The sequence below is a fragment of the Numida meleagris genome, chromosome 2 (genome assembly GCF_002078875.1).
Source record: "Numida meleagris isolate 19003 breed g44 Domestic line chromosome 2, NumMel1.0, whole genome shotgun sequence".
Taxonomy (NCBI): Eukaryota; Metazoa; Chordata; class Aves; order Galliformes; family Numididae; genus Numida; species Numida meleagris.
The window spans coordinates 74435235-74461570 of NC_034410.1; the positions used below are offsets into that span (position 1 = coordinate 74435235).

Consider the following 26336-nt stretch of genomic DNA (forward strand, 5'->3'; position numbering starts at 1 on the left):
ACATTTTTAATATTTAACTATATTTTTATCTGTGGCCCAGGCAAGCCAAAAAGTTGAACATATATGTTGTAAGGAATGTTTCAATTCCAAATAGCTGTGGCTGTGAGCTTTCTGGAGCTCACAGTGAATGATATATCATGTCCCCAGTGTGAGGAAATTTACCCTATTGAGTATGCTCAGCATCTGAAGTTTGACCCCAGCTTTTCTCCTTACTTACTTAGATAATATACTGTGGTAGAGTTGTCCACTGCTAAGAACTCAAAAGCTCCCATGCTGAAATCTAACCCAGAACATTCAGCAACATTCCCCCAAATGTACCTTTGGTGACACTGAAGCCAGGACTTTGGTCCAATTTGATCTGCCATACTCCTGAATAGATGAGAATTTCACAGCTAGTTAAGACAAGAGCTTGTGGTTCCATTCATGTCTCATTCAAAACTTCAGTAGTAGCTGTTTTCTGGCTGCATCATCCTTGCTGCTGCACTGTAAATGATGGTCGCATGTGTCCACATGCCTCACAAACAAGTTGAAGCCTTAGTTGAAGTAATCAATACAGGAAAAGCAAGAAACATTGTATAGTTTGAACATTCACAGCAGTGAGGTCTTCTGCTTCAAAAGTGTGGCTGAGAGATACTTAAAGGACGGTAGGCATGATCTATTCATGTGTCATGGTTTAGGCAGCAGAACAAGACCTGCAAATAGACTTGATCTGGATATTACACTGGAAAACTTTCCCCTCTCCAGCAATAGGCAGGCAGTCCACACACAGTTAGAAGGTACCGAGGGATTTGCTGAACTTCTCCCAGCCACGTCTCTTCCACACCCTCCTCCTCACACTGCTACCAACCTGTTTTTTCATCGCTGTTAAGATGTGACCTGACTTCCCATGCACTTTCATGGTCCAGAATCACTCCACCTCTTTTCTACAATCATTATCTCTTAATAAAAATCTGCAACAATTCACTACACATCACTCTTCCTTCTCTGTGCTACCACAGTCCTAAAAATACCATTAGGGAAAAAAATTTATTAGGGAAATATTTTAAAACTTTTTAAATTAAAACACAACAAAGCTTGTTCTGGTTGATCCTGATAGTTTCACATTAATCTAATTATTTCACTTAACGTAGATTAAACTTAACATAGATTCCTAATCACCTTGACATGAGCTTATTGTTTAAGTGTCTGGTAAGCATTTCACAACTCCAGGGTTTGGACCAATAACACAAATCCATTTATTCCAATTATAATTAGATAAAACAAAAGCTATGCACATTATATACAAAGGAGCTGAAACACCTGTATGCTGCTTTAGTGGTTCTCATACCCAAACTTAATTCTTATTTCTACAAATTACAAAATTAGACATTAGTAATCTTAAAAAGACAGGCTTCCACAGTTCAAGAGCAGAAAGGCAGTAGTCACAAATTTACAGGTTAAAAAGATAAGAGCGATGACCTGACATCAGCAGAGCAGAGCTTGCCAGTGCGTGTCCAGGCTTCTAGATTCCTGCAGCAAACTTTGTCTGTAAACATTGTTCTGACAAGATGCTGCAGCACCTGTTCTTTCCACAGCACCAGATGCAGCTTATTCAGGATGTTTTGGGGTCTCTTCCTTCTATATATGTATATTTTACACATATGTATATACATTTTCCTCTACACAAATATATTTTTGTTTTGTACATAGCTAAAGTGTATGATCAGAAAACCCAATTAGAATCAGTACAGCTCCAAACCTGTCTCAGTGTTGCTTAAGATCCTGTGTAGAGCACTCTCTGAATTCATCTGCAGAACTTGCAATTATCCTCACCTGAAGTTTCTCCTTCTTTACAGTCAGTGAGAAGAACCACACCCTTGTAGAAACTCCTCAGATTAATTCCATTAACTCCTCTGCCATTGCCCTTCACTGACCAGGCAGGGAGCCAGTGACCTAAATCAGATGTAAACATCTGATTTTAGTGAGAAATGCCACTGTGTTATAACACGTTTATTCATTAATCTTTATTAATTCCCTTCTATTAGTATGCTCAAGATTACAAAAAACATACATTTTATCAGTGTAACACTTCCAGCTGTAATGCTTTTGCATTGCTATTCATAAATAATGCACAAACCATTAAAAAGCTCTCTATGAAGATATACCATTTTTTTGGTATGTCTGCTTGTACCAAAACAAGAATATAATATCAACAACTTTATTGACAAGTGCAAGTGTTACATACACCACTGATGCAAAATAGACAATACCCAACGCTGAGGCATTATAACACTTCCCTACATGGAACAGAACCAAATCTAAAGAAGGCAAATTATTTCATCCAGTGAATAAAGTTTGTGGGTTTCTTTTTTTTTTTAATAAATATTCAACATGTAGGCTTTGAAAAGATTAAATTATTATACGTATCAAGCCTTTTTAATTAAAAGCTACAGATTATTGAACAAAACTGAACTCAAAAACTGCCAACAAACAAACTTGCTATAATACAGCACTCAGGTGCTTGTGTTTATAAATTATATATACATACACATAAAAATAAAAGGACTAAAGGGATAAAATTGTTTTCCTTTACACAAAGGAAGAGAGCAGTCTTTATGCTCTCCAACATTTTCATTTAGTTACTACATGCAACTGCTTTAGCTCCTGCAGGCCCAGCTCATGCTTTTGTTCCTTACGTTTTCTCCCACGGGAGTTAAAACCAAACCTGCCTACCTCTGTACCTCTAGGATAAAACAAGGAAAGGCTTCGTTTCTTAATAAAACCACACTTTCTAAAACATAACCAATGCCTATGGGATTGTATGCTTTACACACCCATCTTGCAAGACCTGCTGTATCATTTTAGCATTTGTTCAAGTTAGGAACCCTCATTTTAGAAGTAATCTAAACACAATCGAGTCTTTTAGAAAATAGAACCAGGCAAAGTGTTCCATATAATAAAGCAAATCTCATTTAGAAGTCCATCTGGGACAACTTCAAACATCCAGGTCTAAACTTTCCTCAGTTATAAAGTATATCTAACATTGATGAGCTTAATTTCAAGTGTCTGAAGTAACTGCAGTCTGCAGCTGCTTGCTCTGTTTCTGGAGGGACACGCTGCAACAACAGGAGAAGCTGGATGGGAATTGAAAGAGCTGTGCAGTGACCTCAGTTTACATCCTCACATGCCAGATAGCCTCAAATCCTTGCAACTTTAGTGTCCCAGAGTATCAACTGTGGGACACCAGGGGTTGCTTCCTGCATGGCTCATCCACCCTAACCAGAGACAGAGAAAGGCAGGAATTGCTTTAGGAACTTAAGTTTAACCCATCCAGATATGTCAGAGTAAACCACTAGCCTAGCAGTGGGAAAACTAGCATTACTTTTCCCTTCTTTGTCACGCAGTCTAATCTTTCATTTTCAACACCCTCAAATATGACATTTTGCCCCCAAACAGTATAGCAACATATTTTGCTATTTCTGGCTGACTGGCAACAAATTGAGCTGTAATGGGAAAGCGAAGCATTTTACACAATAAACCCGTAAATCATTTTGTAATCATCAACATGCAATCCTGCTGCCAATTAGAAACCTAATTCACTGGAACTGGTTATTCACTACATTATACAAAGGTTAAAAAAGAAAAGTCATTTGTGCTTCACGTTCTGATAACTGGGATGTGATAGTAGCGGTCATCCTCAGTCAGGAGAGAAATCTCATTCCATTCCCTTCGGTATTCATCTGGACAGTTTACTTGAAATTCTTCAGTATTAAATCTATGCAGTCTGTAAACTCTGATCTTTACTTCAAGCAAATATCCAAGAAGGAACATTTCAACCTAAAAATGAAAGAGGTCAGAAGACATTTATTTCTAGTCTTAGAAAACTAAAATGAAGATAACTCAGGTTAAGACAAGTCACCTAGCTTACTTCAAAACAGTAGACAAGGAATTACAAGGGCCCTTTTGTAAGTGAAGTATGAAAATTAAAAGTTTCAGGATATTCTCAATGTCCCAACCATCTTTCAACTGCTTTTTCATATTGAGGATTTTCTGGCTAATACTTACGGCTTTGGAAACATCCCTCTTTCACATGACACTGTACATAGTCTGCTCCCAAACTCAGCTCACACAGCTTACTGGAGAGCAAGATGGAACTAATGTTTAATAGATTGATACCTTGGAAAATGGGAAGCCTGCCACCTTGTGATCACTTGCTACACAAGGGAAACAATGGTAAAAGGAAATACTACTTTGAACTTCATGCATTTTAAGCTTGAGAACTGGTTCTTCATTAACACGTCTTGCAAAGGACTGTTTAAACTGAGAAAATGCTTTGAAAAAGTAACTCATGTCCTTGGGCATAGCCAGACACAGGAAAATGCATCTTGTTATATCAAAACAAAGGTGAATGCAACATCTAATGATAGACTTGGTAACTGAAACAGAATATGAAAAATGATTTCACCCATTGGAAAGCTCTACAGTATGTCTATTGATACCTCATAACATTCATTTCTGGCCCAGCAAGAGAATTGTCTGCACTATTTCATTCTACTATTTTTTTCCCCCCATAAGTCCTCAGTTTACTTCCCTACATCTCAAAGAATAAAAATGGGCCAATTATCACAGATGATGTACAATACATCCCCCCAGTCACATCAGAGATGGAACTATTTCTGTGATTTATTTTTTCATTTGTATCATTACCTGGTCTAGGCAACGGGAGTCACCTATGGCATTCAGATGATTCATCATGAAACTCAAAGGATCGGATGAAGTATCCCGAGCAAAGAGGAGGCTAAAAAGGTGGGGTATGGGTTCATGCCTGTTCTTCATTTGCTCATAGGCTTCAACAACTTCGAAGAGCATGATGAATTTTATAGCCTCATATAGCTTGTGCTCCTTGCTCTCATCAGAAAAGAGTGCACTACACATGTTTCCTCTTTCTTCGTGATCTTTAGTACCACTTATTTCAGCCCACTAGAAAGCACATAGAAGAATAATAATCAACTTTTTAAGAATTTAGAAATATAATCAACTCATTAAGAATTCTACTTCATATGAAAGACATCAAAATAGGAGCAATTGCCACTCCATACTGCACTGTTACCGTGGTCAAATGGAATTGCAAATAAGCCAGTGGTTTTGAGTGATCTGCAGTAAAATATTTAGTCTTACATACTTCATTTTCCATTTATCTACCTGAATGTATTTGCTACAGACTGCTCAAGGCATCTGGATGCTTATGATAGGCCATGAGAAAGCAAACGCAATTCCTCTATACAAAAGCCACCCACCATCACAACAGAAAATCCAGCTATGAGTGACAGTAAAAAGTGCAACCACCAAAAGCACCTCAATGTTGTAGGAAATCTGTGTAGGTGCATCAAATGTACGCTAATCTAACCTTTGCTTATAGCTTAAGTGATGACTCCTGACTTTTTTTTAAACTTACAGTATCCAAAATTCAGTAATTTTCCTCTTTAGAACCCTTTATGCTAAAAGTTCGGCTTGCTTAAATTCCTTAGATGCTAAGCCTAATTCAGAAGTAGATCAGTTAAAGGGAACCTATATAAATTGGACATGATATTATGAACTGTACACATTTGTATGTCTCCAGTGTGTTTTGCTTTATGAGGTCAAGCTAAGTTTGCTAGTCAAGAACGGACAAGACAAAGACAGACATATAGGACAACAATGAACAGAAATTTTTTGTTCTGCTCAGTTTACAATTGGAGCTCCTCAGCTGTGTGTTGCTCTAGAGGGATTGAAAGCCAGTGCTCATACTAAGCAAATGAGTCAGCCAGGAGATGAGCAACGTTGGACTAGACACCAAATGAGAAAGGTTAAGACACCCAGTCCTGAACAGAGCAAATATAAACAGTAATCTGAAAGCAAGAGGTTTTTCAGGACCACAATAAGAGATGAGGCTCAGTGACTGGGATTCAAATCAGTAGCAGTTAATTCTGTGGTTGTACTTATATGCTGAAACTGCCAAAAACCAAGAACTGTAACTCAAAAAGTCTAATTTACTTGTGAATACTAAACTGCGAAACAGATCCCTCAATCTCCTCGTCCATCCTGAAGAGCATTCTTATAGATGAAAAACAAAACCAAGTGGATGAAACATTACTAACTGCCCCTCTGCTAGAGGACCTCTACTACCTATGTGAAAAGTCTGTCTGGAGTGCAAATTGCTGGTTGACCTACACAACCTATGCCCAACAGCATCTGCAGGCAGGAACCCTGAGGATGAGGATGGAACCGGGAAAGGCAGCAGAGCTGGCTGTCTTCTGCTGAGCAAACTGACAGGCACTCTGCTGCACCTTGGTCACTTGAAGCAAGTCAGGCGTGAGGTGGCTCAGTCTCACGAGTTTGGGGTGTGTAGCAAGCCTCTTGCAAAAGTGTGCTGGTGTATAGCTAACATTCTTCAAAAGGCTCAAAATACTAGTGCTCACTTTCCCTTCATCTTCAAGTCACAGTTACAGTCGAATTGCATCTATAAGCTTTGGACACCGAAAAACATTTACTGAATTTGGCTATTCAAGTTTCATGAAAGTACATAAGGTTCCTCAGGGTACCTGCTGAGCAATTAGGCAAATAAGCAGTTAAATACAACAGAAACTTAATTCCCAGTGCTGACTCTTTTCACAGCACTAATACACCTTAAAAAAAGAAGCGTTCATGAAAATAGGCACAAGTCCACCTCACCTGTCAAACAACATCTTTTTAACAACAGAAAAAAAGCTAGGAATTAGACTTCATGTTCAGTAACAGCACAATACATAAAGAAGCTGCTCTGGAACAATTAGTCAACTGCATGGATTTGCTTACCATGCTGACTTGAAACTTTTTTCTGTACAAACATCCACTTTGAATGCTTCGTGCTAAGGCACTAGTATCAACTTACAAAGAACCACAAGATAAAAACCAAAAGCCAAACAACCCAACACTGACGAACACAGAGCAAGTAGGATAAAATGATAATTGCACAACAGCAGTCGGGATGAGAGGGGGGAGGAGAGAGGTGGTGGCATGTGGGGGACAGCTTGTGGCAAACTGAACAGAAGCAGTCCCGAGCTCACACAACGACACACCAGCAGAAATCCCAGAGGAGCTCGAGCAACATGCAAGTTCCTGTCAGTCTGAATTTTCATCTCTTTTTCAAGAGACTTTGAGGCTACTAAACTCTCAGAGTTTTAAATACATAAATAAGAATTTAACTCCTGGCTGGAAATGCAAACAATCTGGTTATACTGAGCAGACAGGGCGGTGAGGCTGTCAGATCTTTGCAGTCAAGCACTTCCGCTTATAGAGAGAAATCATTAAAAAAAGCTTAATAAAACATTTAATGGAAAGGTGAACACAGGAAAGACAATAGATTGAGAAGAAAATGCACCATTTGTTTGTTCCCTCCTGTTCTGGGAGGGCATCTAGGAGGATCTCATATAGCATGTAGTTCTTTTCATTGAAATGATGAGGTATTGTGGGAGATACCTGATGGCAAGGGCAGATAACCATGCACTAACAGCTGTGGGGAGGATGGCCTCCCTAATGTGCAGGGAGATTGAGTACTTACTTAACCTAGCAGAACCCCAAAACCTGAACTCTTCTGCAGAAGTGATGGCCTGCCCAGCAGCTGAGCTCTCTGAATCCAGGAGGCAGTCAGGCTGCCACAGAAACATGTAACAGGAGGATGATCCCTAATTCAGTCTCAACCGACCTAGAAGTGCTTTTATGTCGCCCAGCCACCTTCTAAATACTCACATTTGTCTTTAATGTTTCCATACATTTACGTAATTTTCCAAAGGCATTAGGGCCTGTATAACTTTCTGGCCCAAAACTGTATTGCTGAATCCAGTTGCAACCTTGCGAATACAGAAGCTTTTCAGGAAGCTGGAAGGAAAAAAAGTTAATTGAGTAGAAATCATGACCATAACAAGTAGTAGACTATAAAGTTATATAAACCTGCCTACCAAGATTGTAAGACATTTTAATTTATGACATGATTGTATCTTCTGGTTATACAGTTCAAACGAAAAATAGAAATAGGCTTCAGAACAAATCAAATGTTAAAAGGAAACTCAATTTCGCTGCCAAGTCCTTAAGAGACTTTTAAAACAGTGCTAGCCAAAAAAGAAGAAAATATGTTCTCAGCAAAATACACAAACCCATACTCTGGAAAAGCTGGATGCATCCAAACTCAGTAAGGCTTCTAGGATTCCAGACACCTTCCAGTTGGCAGATGTGCCCCTACAGGCAGCAGCTACAGAGCCCCACCTCCTTGCTGCTGTCTCCTGACAGAGCTCCAGAAACTCAGGGCAGAACTCACTCTGCTCCAGCAACATGCTGAGGACATCTGCTCGATGCTTTCTTCAGCTGTGCTCCCAAACAAGCCACTGGATTTTGCATGGATGTGAATGAGGGAGAGTCAAATATCCTTTTGTGTTAAGAAATCAATATATAGCAGAGTGGCAGCAATGTTTATCCTACTGCCTTTATTTTTTTCTTATTTTTAAGCCTCACGTTCATTTCATCATGTTTGGATCAGGGACACTTTTTCAGTGAAGCACAGTTCCAATAATTTTTAAAAAGTTCTCTTCACATTCTGATCATAATTTTCCTCTACTCCCACACATACATATCGCATTTTTGTTTAACAAAGATGGCTGTCTGTCCTGTGAATTCCTTCTGCAGTGCAAGGACACCTGGATCACATCCATTTAGGAAATTAATTTTACCTTTAATATATCTCTCTCCCTCATCCACGATGGAAAAGGAATGCCTTGGCTGAATATCTGAAAAAGCACTGCTCTTAGGACACAGTAGTTGTCCTTCCTGACCTGTCGCAGATATTTGATATGATAGTTCCGAAACAATTCATTGTATGCCTAAAAAAGATCAAACAGAAACTTAGCAATCATTTTAAAACTTGGATCAAACTCACATTAAAGAGCAAACAGAAACTTAGCAATCATTTTAAAACTTGGATCAAACTCACATTAAACTGGAGCCCAACTCCAACTACTCGTAAGAGGGAACTAGGGAAAAGAGGGAGTATATTTATAAGCTTTATATACACAAAAATGATTTAACACCATAGTTTTTGTAAACATCTTAAACTGGTACTGCTCCTTAAGAAGGATTCTGCATTCTCTCTAAACTTGGTTACTTGCTCCAGTCTTTGTACTGTTGCTATCATAAACATTTACATGATCAACCAAATCAGAAAAGATCAGTAAAAACTTTGCCATAACAGCTTTAACCCTGATCACTTCACAAGTTACACCGATGCGTGGGATGGAGCAGCAAGAGGGCAGGAAAAATGCATCTGGGGAAAACTTTTGTTAGCAGAAACATCTTACAACTCAATCTATTATGCAACAATGACCTAAGACTGAGGAAGACTGGGGGAAACTGAAGCCAATACCACTTCTTGGATGCGCATTCTCCCTGACTCCTCCTTTGCATGAGCTGTGATAATTGTAAGCCTACTGAATTCTTCCTGCTGTTTTGAGAAGTTCAGGAGGCTCAAAGAAGAATAAGATAAATGCCGGGGCCAGCACAAGATGCGTACTGGGAACGCACACCAGGAGCAGATGAGAGCAGAGTGTAAGGCCTTTCCTTCAGGATGATCAGATGCATCAGCAAACCACATCCAACAGAACATGTAAGAGCCAACAAAGTGGGGAAGATGGACCAACAAGACAAGCAAAGGACTTCCCTTTTGGTGACAGCAAGCAGATGAGGCTGGTTTAGGTTCTCATGAGACCTCATTCTAAAATGTCCTTACTGTGATGACCTCAAACCATTACAACCATCTATTCACTAGTCTCCCTTGAGCCTCCTTTTCAGCTCTAATCATCTAACACACTCAAGGATCTTCTGAAAAATTCACTGCTTGATGGGTATTTGCAGATTTATTAGAGGTTGTGCTATCTTTAGTTGTTCCTCCAGATCACTTTCAGCCTTCTTCTGTGTTCTTCTGGGCACTTTTGGCATTGTTGTTTTTCTGCATTTAATCTGGCAAAGTTGGATCCTTTATCCATTTATCATTTGGATACGGCTCCAGCTTTTTGAAAGATCTCTTCTTTATTTCTAATAATTCCCTTATGGTGCTGTTTAGCCTTACCAGCTTCTTCACTTTAAGTCCTTCTCAGCACATATTTGCTCTGTGACTCCACTACTGTGACTTAGAGCAACAAATGTCAAATACACTAACATAAATACTTTAAGTCTCTTAGCAGCCTTTTAGGTTCTTTTTAACAGGCTTCCTCATTTTTATGTAGTTTCCCTTTCTGAAGGTGGATGCAATTGTAATGCTTCTTTTGATTTGTTGGTCTTGTAAGGATGTTGAATACAAGTACACACTGTCTCCTGTTCCAGAGAAATGAAATTAGAAAACAGTATTTTGAGGCAGATCCTGTGCATTACTCAGGACCAAGGCAAGAGTTACTTCCTTTCTTAAAGGTTTCCTGAAAAGCTTGCACAAAACAGTTGATGGCAGCATCTTGAATTTCCTCTCCATAGCTGTTGTACAGTGCAGATAGCTAGTCAGTGTCTCTCATTGCTACTGCACTCCCTGCCCTCTCTCTCTCAGCATTACGTGTTCAATGTTTCCACCATTCTTAAATAATCAGAAATACAGAGTGGTGTTGTATTTGTCCCATGCTAGTCTTAAATTTCACAGCGGGATACTAGCATGTAAAGTCACAGTTGATTAACTGGATTTGACACTAAACTTTCTTTAACAGATACTACTACTGTACCACCAATATAGCTACTTTAGGTAGAAATTGGATGGAAAAAGTACAGATCCAGCCCATGGTTTCCGAGCCTCCCTTGGTGACTAACACTTCACGTAGTTGAAACAGAGAGCTATAAAAGAGATATTTGCTCTTCTTTGGCTCTGGAGGCCCAACCCCATCACAGGTTAGAATAACGGCCAGCATCTGTCAGGCCCTTCAGAGCACTACACCATAACCTGCCAAGCCCTCTGCTGCACTGCCTCTCTCAGCAGCTACCAAGATACAACTGCTAACAGGCCTTTGCACATGCAATAACTTAGATATTTTTGAGAACTGCAGCTGCCCTTTCTGCCTGTTAGGGGGATATAAGCACATGCACACAACATACAGAACTGAAGAACATGCGAGCGGACAGAAGGCAGCTATCTAACATTAATCAACTGTGAACTAAATAGATCCCCAGCTCAGGAGTTCAGCCATCCAGGACTGAAAGCCTGATAGATGTATGTTTATTAAGATGATTGCAGCTGGCAGCTTAAAGATACAAGAGACACTGCCTAAGATCAGGATATTTGGGCTGCAGCACTCAGGATGATATTTTCCTGTTGTTGTAATGAAAGTCATCCAGAGCACTTAGAACTACTGCTTGGGTGGCTTGCACTATGGGGAAGAATTTAGAAATTATGCAAGACTAAAATCTGATCTAGATTGCAACCCACTCTACTGCGGTCTTTATGCATGGTAATGCTGTCCATTTTTTCATTTAAGCAGCTGGTGCAGCAAGGTCTGGAAGCCGTAACAGCTGCTTGCACTGGAACTACTCTTCTCTTCTCAGGTAGTTCTCCCCCATCCTCACGCAGAGATTGAAAGTTAACTCTTACCTCTCTCATGTGTTTGGCCTGCTTTGTTTCTTCCCTCCACTCTCTTGCACTGTAACCCAGAAGATCAACTTCTTCCAACACGCTGTGATTCTCTAAATCAAGATTAATTTGCAGATTAGTTACCTTCCGCTGTTCTGCATTTAAAGGGCAGGGTGGGGATTAATGAACACAACGACAACAAAAGATTACTTATGAGTTTTCTTTGAAGGTAGCTGCTCCACCTGAAATCCAAATGATAAAACAGGTGTCAAAGAGGAGTTATCAAAAGGAAAATATTTACCGAAACGAGCAACAGCACTGAAAATTAAAAGTCTGCAAACTATCATTTGAATTGAAACCTACCGTTTCAATAGCTGTGCTAAAAAGCTGTATAGCCTTCTGCAATACCAGAAGACAGCAACGAAGAAAGACATGCTTAGCATTAGCTGTAGTTTCACTTTTTGCCACACGAGACACAAGGACTGCTTGGTAACTCTCGTCCAGGACTGCACCTCATGACTTCCTGGAAGTGATAGAAGGAAAAATCTTTTCACTCTTTTGCAATACTTATTTATACTTTTTTTATTACAAGAAGAAAAATAATCCAAGTACAATACCACTGCAAATAAAACAACACGAAATGCAAAAGGAGCACTATACTTAGTGACTCACTTGATTTTTCAAGTCTCTGAGCTTTTGTGTGTGTCATTCCTGTTTCCAAGCTTTTGTCCGCACAATGAAGGCTACATATAGTCAGAACAGAGTGGAGGTCTTCACAAGAAAACTAATATCAAAGCAACTGTTCAATGACAACAACAAGAATTGCTTCAGGATATGCTGGTCCAGAGACCCATACAGTCATTACTTTGCCATTAAATCAAGGTTTTAAAGACCAGAAGTTGCTGGGAGTTGTAGCATGCAAATACACCATAGAAGGCAACAGATCATAGCTGACTATGCACCATGTGAATGCTGCAGGAAATAAAGGAATGTTCCTGGCTCAATTTGGACAAGTTTAGGGTCAATCTGAAACTCAGGAGAAATCTGCTCCTCAGAGATTTGGTAGAAAGCTCAGGAGATGATCAACAAAGGGACTGTGCTCTCACTGTTCTTCAGACATAAGCCAGGACAAGCTTCCGTTATTCTCCCAGTATAACTGGGAGAGTTATAGAAGGGTTTGGTAGTCTTCTGCCAATCAGAAAACCTAGAATTGAGAGAGGTAAAGAGACTGAAGAGCTGATGACTGCGGTGTTTGCTCCCTAAGTGAAAAATGTATCCTCTGACTGAAATTTGAGAATACAAAATTCCCGGAGTTTACAACCAACAGCTGCTCTACTAACTTCTTAACTGACTTATTACAAAATGTTTAAAATAATAAGTTATTTTTTTTAAAGGCATCTCCAGAGAAGGATGAAAAGATCCCTCTCCAGAGAGTCCATGAAGGGAGTAATTCATTCAGCATAGTTCTATGCCAGTTGAACTTTTGCCCCTCCTGGCTCTAACAGTTTTCCATGCCCTGTCAACAGCTATCCAGGCAGAGTTGCACATGGATTCAAACCCTGGTAACGAGATAAACAGCTATGCATGCATTTTTATGAGCACTGTTGGATATATACAGAGCACTGCTGATATTTAGTCTTTCCTGATACTCTGTTGTTTGAAGAAGTTTTATTACAGGATGTCCTACGTAAGCTGTCTGGAAGCAAGACCCGTAACTGGTCTCTCCCACAAACGAGAGGCAGGTTAACAGCTGTAAATGCAAGGGAGTTAATAAACTTTAAAGAAGTAATAGAAGTTTGAGGGTACTAGTTCCTATTACACAAAATTGGTACTGCTGTGAAGGCCTTTCATGCCAGACAGACCAGTTATCTTCTGCTCATATGCTGCATTAACAAGTGGCATGACCCAGGGTTACTCCAGCACATGCTGAGTAGGAGAAGACACAACAAAGAGACCAAAATCTGAAGCTGAAGGAAGAGTTTATTACTGGTCCCAAGTATCAGACAGCAAAACATCACCTGTACAGTTCAAAAATGTCACGGATCATGGAAACACTGGGACAATCCCACCTACAGCACACACTGCAGATGAAAATCAATAGAAACCTTCACAATAGGCAACTAAATTGTGACCAATAGAACAAAAATTGAGCATTAGCAGAAGACAGCATACCTAGTAGAATCAATGCACAGCAATTTATTCTTTATTTTCTTTAGAATGAAAACATCAGCACTGAAAAACCTCTTTCAACTGTAAACACATGAACCTCTTGCTAACTAGAACAGAACTTAAAGGCTTACAAATGTCACTCAGTCCACTCCATCAATGGGTGTTATGACTCGCACTGTCCCACTGATGTACAAAAAGCAATGATGACTGGTTTGGCTGGCAAACCTGCCTGTGGCAATGGGGTTGGAACTTGATGATCCTTGAGGTCACTTCCAATCCAAGCCATACTATGATATTTCAAACAAAATTTGTTAACAGCAGTTTAAACATATGGTACCTAAAGGAAGACACAGCAACCCTTAATTCCACTACTTAAATGACTGTACAGCTCCTTTTTTGAACAAACTGGTACTACAAAAACTGAGAGCTGGTCTCTCTTTTCAACTGACATACTTTTTTATTGGGTACCAGAGATGTACATGAACAGCCGGACAGTACTCAACATTTCTTTCTTAACCTCTTTTACAGGCAGAAAGCTGAGAGAATTGCATTAGCATGAGCTCTTCTGTTAAATCAAACAACCTCTTGTAAAAGCTTTTGATGGCACTAATCCTGCAAAGAGAACCTACTGGAGTCCAACAAAATCCATTTCAATGCTCAGAGTCAGCAGGAACATGAGCAACTATTCTCCAAGGAATGCTGGCAAGCATTGGCTTACCTAATTCAATTAAAAAAAAGCATGAATTCATGTCAGAGAACATGCAATAATTAAATATTGTTCATGCATTTTTATTTAATTTGGGGATTTATAAGTAGAAATTTCCCTAACAAAAAGCCTAATAAGAGATGGGAAACCCTACAGACGTGAATTTGAGTATCTTCACTACACTTTTATTACAGCATACTCTGGACTTCATAAAATTTCCCTCCTGTCATGGGAAAGCTGCTGTACAAACAGCACTTTGTGATTCAGATACTACTTTTGGCACTTATGTCACACTTAAAAATGTAATTACACTTTTTATTCAAGTAAGTGACATTTAGAAGTGACAGCTGGATCACAAAGTGCTGCTGATAAAAATACATCATGAACAAAATATGAATCAAAGAAGAGAGCAGTTTAACATAGATCTTTCCTCCCCCTACCTGCCCCCTCCGAAATTCTTCAGAAAATGGAGAGCAATGAAATAATAACACACTGGTGGGGGAAGAGTAAAATAATCCCACAGATTTTTCAACTCAATTCATTCCCTAGGATATGGGCACAATTCCTCCTCTTCCCTCCAGAGGCAGATAGAGTTGCTGCACTGCAAACCTGACATATCTTTGATGGGTGACTGCCACATCATCAACATCCTGCTGCTAGTGCCAAACCTTGAGGTTTTACCCTGCCAAAGCCAGCAGGAGGGAGACTGAAGAAAAAGAATGCCAGAAAAAATGACGAATAACAGACATCTGCAACATCTACTTCTTTCACAAGTAACTCTCCTAGCTCAAGAAAAGTCACTAAAAAAAAACAACCACATCTGACCCTCTCATAAGTTTTTTTTTTTTTGAAGGCTGCCATCTTCAAAACATGTGACTGATGAAACATGAGATGCATGGGATCAGCTTGGGAACCAGCACACACCACCATATGCAGTGCTGGAGCACGTTCCAGTGTGCCCGTGTCTAATGGCACCTGTCAGCTTTTTACTCCTCCCCCTGTAACAAGGCCATCAGAAAGACAACGGAGCAATTTCCAAAATTAAAAGCTGACTGTGTCACTCCTCTAAAGAATGTTCCTATTCACAGTCTTGCATTAATTTTGGTGTTTAAAGCAGGACATAGTATGAAACTTGGCTACTTGGTACCAAGAACTGTCACACAACACTCTGTGCCTAGTTCCTAAAAAGCAGGTATACCCTCCTCCAAAGAGGGGAACAAAACTTGGGTTCCCTTGTTCTTGCCCTTCTGCAGCCTACCCATGCCCCTCCTTCTCACTCCTCTCTTGGACACAGAGCTAGGAAGAGAGACCAGGAATTCTTGACCCTAAAGGAATGCATAACTCACATATCTTGTATATCAGACCCCTTTCCAACTTTCTTGAACCTCCAGCTGAGAAACTGCTTAAGTACCCCAACTAAAACAAGCAAGTCTTGGCACCAGGAGGTCCAAGTTTGTCTGCATTCTGTGTGTGCCTGTAGAGTTGTCTTTACTGCATGTAACATTTTTCCAAATTATGCAGAATAAGTTCCAAGGTATGTTATAAAATTGGCAAACTCCCTCTTGTAAGAGAAAATGATCAAACTTACCCTTTTAAAACAGCTATCTATTTTAAGTGATGCACAGATGTGTATATACACATCAACTGATTGAGCCAAAATAGGCAAAAAGCTATTAATTACACAGACTGAACAGCTACAGCAGACTCCATCCTGTAACAGTTTAAAAAGAGAAGTATGCATTTTAAGTAGTGCCAAGTGATTACACACTTTTTTTGTTTTCCCAGAGTTTAATATCAGCACTCTAGAAAAAAAAAAAAGAGAAACTGCCAAAACCAGAAGAGATTGAGCACAAGGTACATGGGAAGCACTGACTGATTCAATAACTCTTTCCCTAAGAAACTCTTCCTTTACCAAGCAAAGCAAAGTCAACTTGTTGAGCAAACTTTCTTCACCTGTTCTGATGTAACAACTAGAGATGAGGATTTCTGCTTGGCATACAAAGGTTCTTATAGGTAACAAGGTAACACAGATCATATCCAAACACCAGTGGATTGCTTTCAGAACTTGAATTAGTTTCTGAAATCGTGAAATGATATCAAATTATGATCTTTCCCTGCAGTGCTAATGGTCTGGAAGAACTTGAAGGCCTCATACACAGAGTGTGGTGGTCAGTGGCTCTGTGTCTAGACAGAGATCAGTGAGTACTGGGACTGATGTTCTTTAACATCTTCATCAATTAAATCAGCAGTGGGATCAAGTTTGTGGATGACAACAAGCTGTGTGGTGCAGTCAACACACTGTCAGAATGGGATGCTGTTCAGAGAGACCCAGACAGGCTCAAGATGTTGTCCCAAGTGAACCTCACAAGGTTCAACAAATTGAATTGAAAGGTTTTGCACCTGGGTCATCAATCCCCAACCTCCCAGTACAAGCTGGAGGATGTAAGGATGGAGCACAGCCCTGGCAAAAAGGACTTGCAGGTACTGGTGGATAGGAAGCAGGACATGAGCCACCAATGTGCCCTTGCAGCCCAGAAAGCCAACTGTATCCTGGGCTACAACAAAAGAAGTATGGCCAGCAGGGAGAGGGAGGTGATCCTGCCCCTCTACTCTGCAATGGTGAGGCCTCACCTGGACTACTGCGTCCAGATGTGGACTCCTTGGTACAGGAGAGATGTGGACCTGTTGGAGCACATCCAGAGAAAGGCAACAAAAATGATACAAAGGATGGAACACCTCTCCTACGAGGACAGGCTGAGAGAGCTGGGGCTGTACAGCCTGGAAAAAGAGAAGGCTTTGTGGAGACCTGATAGTAGCCTCTCAGTATCTAAAGTGGGGCTGTAAGAAAGAAGAGGACAGACTCTTTAGCAGGGTCTGTTGTAACAGGACAAGGGGAAATGGTTTCAGACTCAAAGAGGAAAAATTTAGATTGGATATAAGGAAGAAGTCTTTCACAATAAGGGTGGTGAGGCACTGGAAAGGGTTGCTTAGGGAGGTGGTGGAAGCCCCATCCCTGGGGACACTCAAGGTCAGGGTGGATGGGGCTCGAAGCAACATGATCTAGCTGTAGGTGTCCCTGTTCATTGCAGGGGAGTTGGACTAGATGACCTTTAAGGGTCCTTTTGAACTCAAATATTTGACTCTACGAAAAGAGAGCCATTTAGAAGCAAAGATGGTAATTGTCAGTGATAATTTACCAAAAGCTCAACCAGGTCTATTGATGAGATTTCAACTTCTACCCAGTAAACAACAAAAAAATCCCAGCCCCAAGCTGTTACTAGAATCATGCAGTTACCTAGAAAATTGAATTTTTCATGTAGCACAGAGGTCCATCACTGGCAAGAAAGCCTATATGTATACAGCTGGTCTGTGTAGGAGTCTCAAGTGTTCTCTCAGCCCATCCTTGTTCTGCAAAGAGCTTTCAAGAAAAACACAGTAAAAAGGCAGGCAGCCTCACCGGGACATTCTGGTCTTCAGCAGGACCCAAACTACAGTGGTTAATGTTTCTGTCCAGCTCTGACACTCACTCAATACCACTCTAACGAGAAGCATGAGGAGCTCTTACCAACTACATGATTATCAAAAATATGCCCCGTTAGGATTACCTTTACAAAACCAATTTCATCTACATAGCCAAGATATTAATGCACGCCTTAGCCTGCAGATACCTTTTTCCTCTCTACAAATTCATACAAGAACAAAATGAAAGGTCAGTTCCATCCGGGACATTCAGACAAATCAAGCATAGCTACACTTCTACTCATGTAAGAGAGAACATCAGATACTCTGGAGTCCATATGAAAAGGCTTTCACATCCTAATAAAAGACATTTCTTTGAAGCTCTTATCCCTAACAATGATTTTAAAATAAATAAGATCAACTTCCTTTTAAAGGCGTCTCTGAATTTTCTGCTGTGATGATTTCTCTTGTCCCCCATCATGTAGAAAAACATCTGTAATTGTTCAGACGTTATCTAACATCTGGACACTTCAAAGACATCTTACATAAATGCACTAAATCTATTATTTTGAGGAAGCCCACTCCAAGTGTTCCTCTTCTGCCTTCTGCCACGCTGCATGTTGAGTCATTCCTAAAGCCACTCAGGTTTGTTTCTTTTATTTGCAGACACGACCCTTCAAAATGCCTTTTATAATGTTTTTGGTGCTTAATCCAAACTGCCAGAGTAAATACTTTCCTCCTGAAGATTTTCTTTTGCTTATGTTTTGCTAAGAGGCCACAGTGATATTAATACCTTAGGTTTTTCTGTTGACTTGTTTAGACAACTGAAGCTTCAGGCAGGGAAAAATGTTCAAGCAGTAACGTGTTTTGTTATTTTCCTTGTTAAAATCCTGTATGCAAGAGAGCACATAGAATGGTTTGGGTTGGAAGGGATCTTAAAGCCCACCCAGCTCCAAAATCCTGTCATGGGCAGGGCTGCCACCCACCAGATCAGGCTGCTCAGGGCCCCACTCAAACTGGTCTTGAGCACTCCAGGGATGGGGCACCAGAGCCTCTCCAGGCAGCCTGTGCCAGGGCCTCACCAGCCTCTGAGTAAAGAATTTCTTCATAACATCTAACCTAAATCTCCCCTCTTTAAGTTTAAGGCCATTCTTCCTTGTCCTATAAAGTCAGTCCGCCTCCTGCTTGTAAGTTCCCTTCAAGTACTGGAAGGCCACAATGAGGTCTTCCCCTGGAGACTTCTCTTCTCCAAGCTGAACAAGCCCAAATCCCTCAGCCTTTCTTCACAGGAGAGGTGCTACACAGTCACTAGGGCCCAGCCAGGCCAGCCATCTGCACTTCCCTACAGACCACTGTACTGTAGGCATCTCTCCTGGTGTCTCCAGACAGGGCTCTAGCAGGCTGTAGTGGTGGTTGTGAACAAAACAGTGCTTGGATGTCACCAGCGGCCTTCTGCAGTTCATTCCCAAACAGCAATGGGAGGCCCTATGGGATCCTCTGCTGAAATGTTGCAGCTTAGGGGAGAAGGCAGACAAACGTTTGTCCACCCAGCAGGCACTCACTGCAGAATAGCTTTTAAACTTCCACTTGTCAATAAGCAATTACCCCAAGTGATAACCAGGGAAAACAGTAGCATCAAGTAACTCATGACAAACAAAAAAAATCAATTTGTCAGAGCACACTTACTGTCTGAGCGTTATCAGTGACAGCTGTTCAGCCTTAAAGGCAGTGCATACATCTGGCATCAGGGTCTCACTAAGCTCCTGCTCCCAAAGCCTGCCCCTTCAATCAGGCTGCATCCACACAGCTCATCATTCCCACCTCTATTTGCCAGCACACAGCAGATCTTGCTGCTGTACCCCCATGACTCCGATCTTACATCTGTCTGCACAGCACAGCCCTCTGGAAGTTTACCAGACTCTGCACATCACGAAGTACCACGCAGAACTGCGTATTTTTTCCACAAAGATATAAAAGCAACATCTCCTGGCACTGTGTCAGATCATGACATCTGTGCCTTCCCCCTAGAAATGTGCAGAGGTTATTCCTGCTGTGTAACTTGTCTGCTTGGGAGTTCTGCTTGTCTCCTTTCCTCTCTCCAAGAAGGACTGGAAACAGAAGGCAAAATATCAGTCACCACTTTTAATATAAATGACAGGAATTTCTCTTACATCCCCTTCCCCCTCCCTCCATGTCCAACCTGATGGAAGTCACACCTCCAGCTTCATTCTGCACAACTAATGCCACCAGCGTGGAGGCAGATGAGGTTTTAAACTGTGCTGTCTCTTCATTGTTTAAGGGCACCAGTTTCAAGCTGACATATTTGAATTGGCTCACACACGTAGGCATCCTCTGCCAACACTCTCAAGTGCATTAACACGCATTTCTATTCTAAAACCTTAAGCAAGGTTTCAAGATAAAACCTTTCAAGGTAAAACTATCTGCACCAAGATCACTTACATGTTAGTTACCTGAGGGAAGTCTGGGGATTCGATAACCTTGGAATCTGGCAGCATCATTTTTCAGAAGATCCACAATGGCATGAAATTCTATATTTTTAAAATCCTCTGCCTGTGCCAAGTGTGGCACAGCTAAAATTTGTGCACAGGAAGTGACACAAAGTGAAACCAGAACTGAAGAGTACGCAGGAGCTCAGCAGGCCCCTCCAGCAGGCACACACATTGCTCGGAGCTATGCTCAGCACAAAGCTGGGAGAAACAGGCAGGACAGCTTTGTCACACAGACCTGCAGCAGGTATCAAAGTCTGTGGGGCAACAGATTTTGACAGACTCTGCTGAAGTTGCACAATCTCGCCTCAGAGTGAAGAAAACCATGCCGGCATCTCCCCTGCAGCAGCTGACCCAGCATCTTGCCCCAGTGCTACGGCACTGGGTGACGGTCATAGCTCCAAATACATGGCAATATCAAGACAATACTCTAGTGATAAGATACACATTTCCTGCTTTCCCAGCACCAGTATGACTGTCCTGCCCTGGAAACACAAGTACTAACCACTTAGGGTCTGGGCAGCCTTGGCAACATGTTGTTATGGACAAGGGATCTGAGACAGGATCTCACCCAAGATCACACAGAGCTAGCGAAAGAAGTAGAGACCAAACATATGTAGGCACATCATCCTAGATTTTTTAGTCCTCACATTAATGTGACACAGTTGAATTAAGACAACACAACTGTCCTGGTCAGCCTTTTCACCTGACAAATGCTCATTGAAAACAATCTTTGGGCATCATGAGTTGCCTTGTCAACCACATCCATTTGCATGGACACGTGGTGCAAGCAGCACCTGTCCTTGCTGGTGACATGGGGACAGGAGCTAGGGACGCACCTCTTATCTTTGTCAGGAGCTTCCAGCACAAGCAATAGAGAAGTCCCAAATGGTGGGCTCTGGTTCCCGAGGCTGTCAAAAGTGGATGGTATCGGCCCTTGGCAATGAAAAATGGGGAAGAAACAACAAAGAGTAAGGGAAAAAAGAAACTAGAAGTTGCTGACAAAAAGTTTTCAGGAAATTCATGAACTGATCTGCTGTAGTTCTGGAATATCTGACAGCTTTTTTGCCTTCACTGGAGCCTTCTCAAGAAGCAGACAGCAACACCTCTATCTCCACTTCTTGTCACTCTGAGGTAAAACTTTGACTTTATATAGGTTCAGATGACAGATAACCCTACCACATGTCACACTGTTCATTGGAAAAAAACAACAAACACAAAACAACCTCTCCATCATACCAAATCTTGTAATAACTAACTAAACTGCCTGGCAGCTTAGTACTGGTGCTAGACCCAGAAACTGAATATGCTCTCAGAAATTCCCTCAAAGCAGAAAACAGATCCATAAGTGACTCAGGATCAAGTGCTGGACAGCAATTCAGATGAGTACTTGACTTCAGGAGTGCAACTCATTTAGAATGTCTGACTAAAACCAAGATTATAATAGGACTAGTAAGGCCCAATATTAATTTTTAAAAAGCAATTTCCCAGCCTAAACCAAAAGGAAATTAAGAAGCTCTTTAAGGTGAACTTTATGTAATTCTAATCACTCTCACAAATTTACTGCGTACTGACAGCAGCGTAACTGTACAACCTTTGGACACCTGAGCACTGGTTACTCCCTCATGTTTTCAAAACAATTGAATGACAGACACCACCACCTCCCCTTGTGTCATTCAATGGCACCATGACTCCCACGGTTCAGCTGTGTGGGGGCAGGAGGTACAGGACAAAAGTGTTTCTGAAACCTCAAACTCATTTGCCTGGGTAATCACGTACAGTCAATCGTTTTCAGGCATTAAGCTTGTGGAAAATCACAGGCCTTACTGAAAATCCTGTTCATGTTTGTTGTTACAGCCTTGAGAGATAGGATATGCGGATTTAACCTGGAAACTGTATCTAAGAAACAAGGTGGACAGAAAGCCCTGATGCTGAGTGGGAAAGCCACATCATTCATCAGGGAACCTGGTCCAAAATACTAAACAAAATGAAAAACAAACAAAAAACACTTCTGTCCTAATGGCAAAAGAAACTTGGAACTATGAAAATTTAACACTTTTTTCAGCAGCCCAAATCTGAAAAACACCAGCATTTTACTGCTGCTTTTGTCCTTGAAAATCATATCTAATACCCTTCACCTTTTACATGACCCTTAAACAATAATGCCAGTATACCACATAAGTAGGCACAACTGCAGCTTTTCCTCATGGTATCTCTTTCAATTCCTAATTAATTTATTTGCTCAGGAGTAACAACATACAATTCTTAAAGGAACAAACTTCAGCAATTATAAAACAGTTTTCTGAGATTAAAAACCCAAATGGATCATTTATTTCTTCCTGTGCCCTACACGTTTTAACTCTTTGTTTCAGCACTTGCAGACACAGGAGTGGGTCAAACAAGTGGGAGTAACTGCAATTTCACACATTGGCAACAGAGCACCGCATAAGCTTAAAATACACTTACTAAATAGCACAGAAATCAGATTCTTTCTCCACTTCAGCAAATGGCAGTATAAGCTGAATTAAGCTGGTGCAGCTCCTCCGAAGAGCAGACACTTGGTGCCTAAGAAAGGCAGGGCAAAACAAGAGAGCTGGACCAGTAACCACTGAGTCAGAAAGGTAGCCTATAACACATGGCTGGAAGGCAAATGGGCAGGGCATGGCATCCTCATGCAACAAGACCCACTTGGCAGTGACTTAAGAGACATGTGGTACCAGGCACTACAGGCAATTGGGAAGGATGCGTGGTCATCCTCCCGAGTCTTCCCAAACCACACATTTATTTCTAATCTCCTTTTCCCAAGACCCTCACCTTTTCGATGGAACAGAAGCTAGCCTGCAACGTTTAAATTCAGATTCAACATGGTGAAAAACAAGCTAAAAGCAAAAGCCCAAATGCACACCCAACATAAAACAGTGTGTGGTGCTTTAAAACCACCACAAACCACGTACGTTAAGGCTACCACCACAGAGCATTCAGAATACACAAGCTCACAAAGAAAAAAGCAATAAACTCAACTCCAACATACAAAATCCTATCAGGAAGAGCCGTCACACAGCCTCTCCTCCAACAAAGCCCGACGGCGGTGCGCAGCCCTCCAGCCCAGCCCCAGGCAGGTGCTCTTCACCTTACACCACACCAGCGTTAGCGTTCCTCGGTTCACGGGGTCGCTCCTCCAGGGAGCCTGCGGAGCAGTTTTTCGGATATTCACATATTTGAAACACAGCCTCAGAGGATTCAAGTAGAAAATAAAACAGACAAACAAACAAAAAAAAAGTAGAAACAGCGAATAAAAACTACACACACACTCCCCCACCACGAAGTGCTCAAACCCCCCCGCAACCCCCTCCATCCCCGCCTCACCGCGCACGCTGGAGGCCGACTGGAAGCGGCTCCGGCGCCGCCCCGTGCGCCCGAGGGGCGGGCAGCGTTGCGGGGCCGCCTCCGCCGAAAGGCGCGGTGCAGGTGGGCGGTGGCTTTTACCCGGCAGTCCCGCCGAGAGGGGAGGGCGGTGCACTGCCCGGTGCTGCGTGTTATGACAGCGCCTCAATCGATGGAGAACAGAGTCCCCGGCATCTGTCTGAAGCTGAGCCGTGGAACGTAAACACGACTTAGTGACTTCAGAGTCGGTTTTTGTGCTTTTTTTTTTTTTTTTTAAATTTCATTTCCTCGCTACTTTATTCATTAACAAGATGAAATGTATTTGTCCAGAAGTAAATTCTCCCTTGCCAGATACCGTCCCTTGCAGCAGTCCTTCAGCTGTAATCTGTCGGTGTTTGAATAAAACAATGTAATTTATATTCTGGTTACACATTAAGAAACAGTTTTCTTTCATGTCCCCGGGGACTTTCCAGGAAAAACAGAAGGGAGCTGTAATGGCCTGGACAAGTGATGCAGGCTTAAATCTTTTGCAGAGTTATAAGCAGTTTGTACAAACACAAGGCTAGGACAAACTTGCAGGGTTCTTTTTTCCAGAAGAGTGGAAGATCTTAAAATGGTTGGAGATAAACCTGTTAAATAGAGGTGTGCCCAGCACTAACTCAGGAGGCCACAGAAAGCTATGAGCGAATTTATCTAAGTAAAAGGAAGTACAGGTTTAAAAAACAGCTAGGGACAGCAAGGTTAAAAGCTTGGCTTGTTCTAGCTGGGCTAGATGGCCTTTAAAGGTTCCTCCCAACTCAAATGATTCTATGATTCTATAAAGTCTTGAAGCTGTCACTTGCGCAGCACTCTGTGCTGCTCCTGAGAAAAAATTCATCTTGGGGAATAAAGAAAATAACCACCACTGGGGACATTTACACTGAGCTCAGTTAGTCCATGCTCCAGTTTGCTTCTAGGTTGAGGTGTAACACACTGCTGGAGGGGGACACACAACAGGAAGCAGTGTTGCTTGCACTGCACTGGGCTCAGAAGTCAGGGCTCTGCTCCTGGGCCTGTCCTGCCTGCAGCAGCCACAGGCTTCACTTTGCCGCCAGCTCCAGATGCTTCCTCCTTGACTCAGACAGAATGGTGTCAGTGCTGCTTCATGCTCCAGCCAAGCCCATATTTGCCTCTTTCTGCACACTCTAAATTGTGTTAATATCTTGCGATTCAATAGATGGTTTCCGTGTGCAGCCTGGTGTGGAAGTTAATGTTTATCTGGCTGCTCACTCACTGGGAAGAAAGGTGAAACACACAGTGTACAAAAGCTGCAAATCAAGCCCCGTGCAATGAGTCCTTCTCGGCTCCTGGCTCTCTGCTCTCCTCTCAGGGCATTCACTCACTACATCAGTGCAACCCAGAGAACATGCCCCTCTCTGCTGCTACAAAGGTTCAGAAAGCTTGTCCAGATGAGAACTTCCCCAAAATGCCTTGGAAAACCACACCGGGAGCTGGAGAAGGTCCAAGTTCAAATGGGTGCTCAAAGTTTTCCTTGCAGAAGCAATGCCACCCCTCGGAGCAGGCCCATCTCTGTGGGGACAAGGGAAAGTTCCAGGAGCTCTGACTCAGAGCAGCCGAAGTCTGATTCTCTTCCTCCAGACTTTCTGCTTGTGGCACTTTGCAGATAAGGCTGCGTGCCAATGGCCAGCCTCCACTACCTCAGGATATTTAAGATATTTCCTGCTTTTAGGGAGCACTGTGAGCTTGCCCACAGCAAACTTCACCTTCCTCTGTTTCTCCAGGTGATAGCCTCTCCAAGCTGCAAGCATGACCTGGGACAACCTCCCTCTGCTTGTACCAACACGAGACTCCAGAGTAATCACAACAAAAGCTTACACTGAAAGCTACGCTAAGCAAATACGAAGATATTTTGACTATCTTTGCTTAAACTAGCAAATCATCATCAAAAGAAACCGCACATTCTTGCTCTCATCTGCAGGTGAGTGACAGGAGCACAGAGAACCTAAACAATTCAAAAGGAGTGCTAAAAATATTTGCTGAGACAAAGGCAAGTGTATCCAGCTCAGTAAAAGTGGGCAACTCAGGTGAGAGGCTGATAAGGGCTTCAGCCTTCAGGTTTTCAAGTCCATTATTAACAGTCAGGAATAATTTCCTCATTTATTATAACTTGCTACTACTGCTCAGGTCAGGTATAGTCCAGCACAAAAGTAAAAGCAGTGCCCATGCAGCTGTGATCTGCAGCACAAGAGCATCCTGTGGCTGAACACCAGCCTGGGGGGATGCCGTAATTTAGAGCACAGCTCCAGGAACTTACCAGCACTTCTCTTTGAGTGGTTAATTCTGCTGCTCTTTTCTTGCTCAGCAAACTGGTCTCCGCTTTTACTCGAATTCCTGTCATGTCTCCTCTGCATCTCTTCTCCTGTGTTGTCCCAGCTGGATCTCTCTCCCCTGGCTTCTTGTCCTGGGGACAGAAAACGAGTCCTCACAGACTGAGTTTGTCTTTACAGATCAACAAACTGTGAAA

General features: G+C 41.9%; 1 protein-coding gene across 11 annotated transcripts; it reads right to left on the bottom strand.

The window, feature by feature from the left end:
* FAM105A (family with sequence similarity 105 member A) lies at window positions 1212-26336 on the bottom strand. 11 transcript variants are annotated; one of them, XM_021387736.1, is made up of 12 exons: window positions 23460-23770; window positions 22895-22993; window positions 21268-21364; window positions 18715-18811; window positions 17758-17880; window positions 11951-12110; window positions 11798-11829; window positions 11609-11700; window positions 8721-8870; window positions 7747-7875; window positions 4687-4959; window positions 1212-3816 (listed from the first exon to the last, which is right to left on the bottom strand). In XM_021387736.1, the coding sequence occupies exons 6-12, from the start codon at window positions 12028-12030 to the stop codon at window positions 3637-3639; spliced, it is 936 nt and encodes a 311-aa protein (XP_021243411.1). In that variant the 5' UTR covers window positions 12031-12110; window positions 17758-17880; window positions 18715-18811; window positions 21268-21364; window positions 22895-22993; window positions 23460-23770; the 3' UTR covers window positions 1212-3636. The 11 variants fall into 11 exon arrangements, with proteins under 11 accessions (XP_021243411.1, XP_021243414.1, XP_021243412.1 ...); XM_021387739.1 differs by lacking the exon at window positions 22895-22993; XM_021387737.1 differs by lacking the exons at window positions 17758-17880; window positions 18715-18811.

Coding starts and splice junctions, on each gene's coding strand:
- FAM105A (XM_021387733.1), bottom strand. CDS start 26,223: ATGCAGAGGAGACATGACAGGAATTCGAGTAAAAGCGGAGACCAGTTT. Junction 8,871..11,608: donor AGGCCAAACACATGAGAGAG/GTAAGAGTTAAC, acceptor GATCTTTTTTAG/GCATACAATGAATTGTTTCG. Junction 3,817..4,686: donor ACTCCCGTTGCCTAGACCAG/GTAATGATACAA, acceptor TTTCATTTTTAG/GTTGAAATGTTCCTTCTTGG.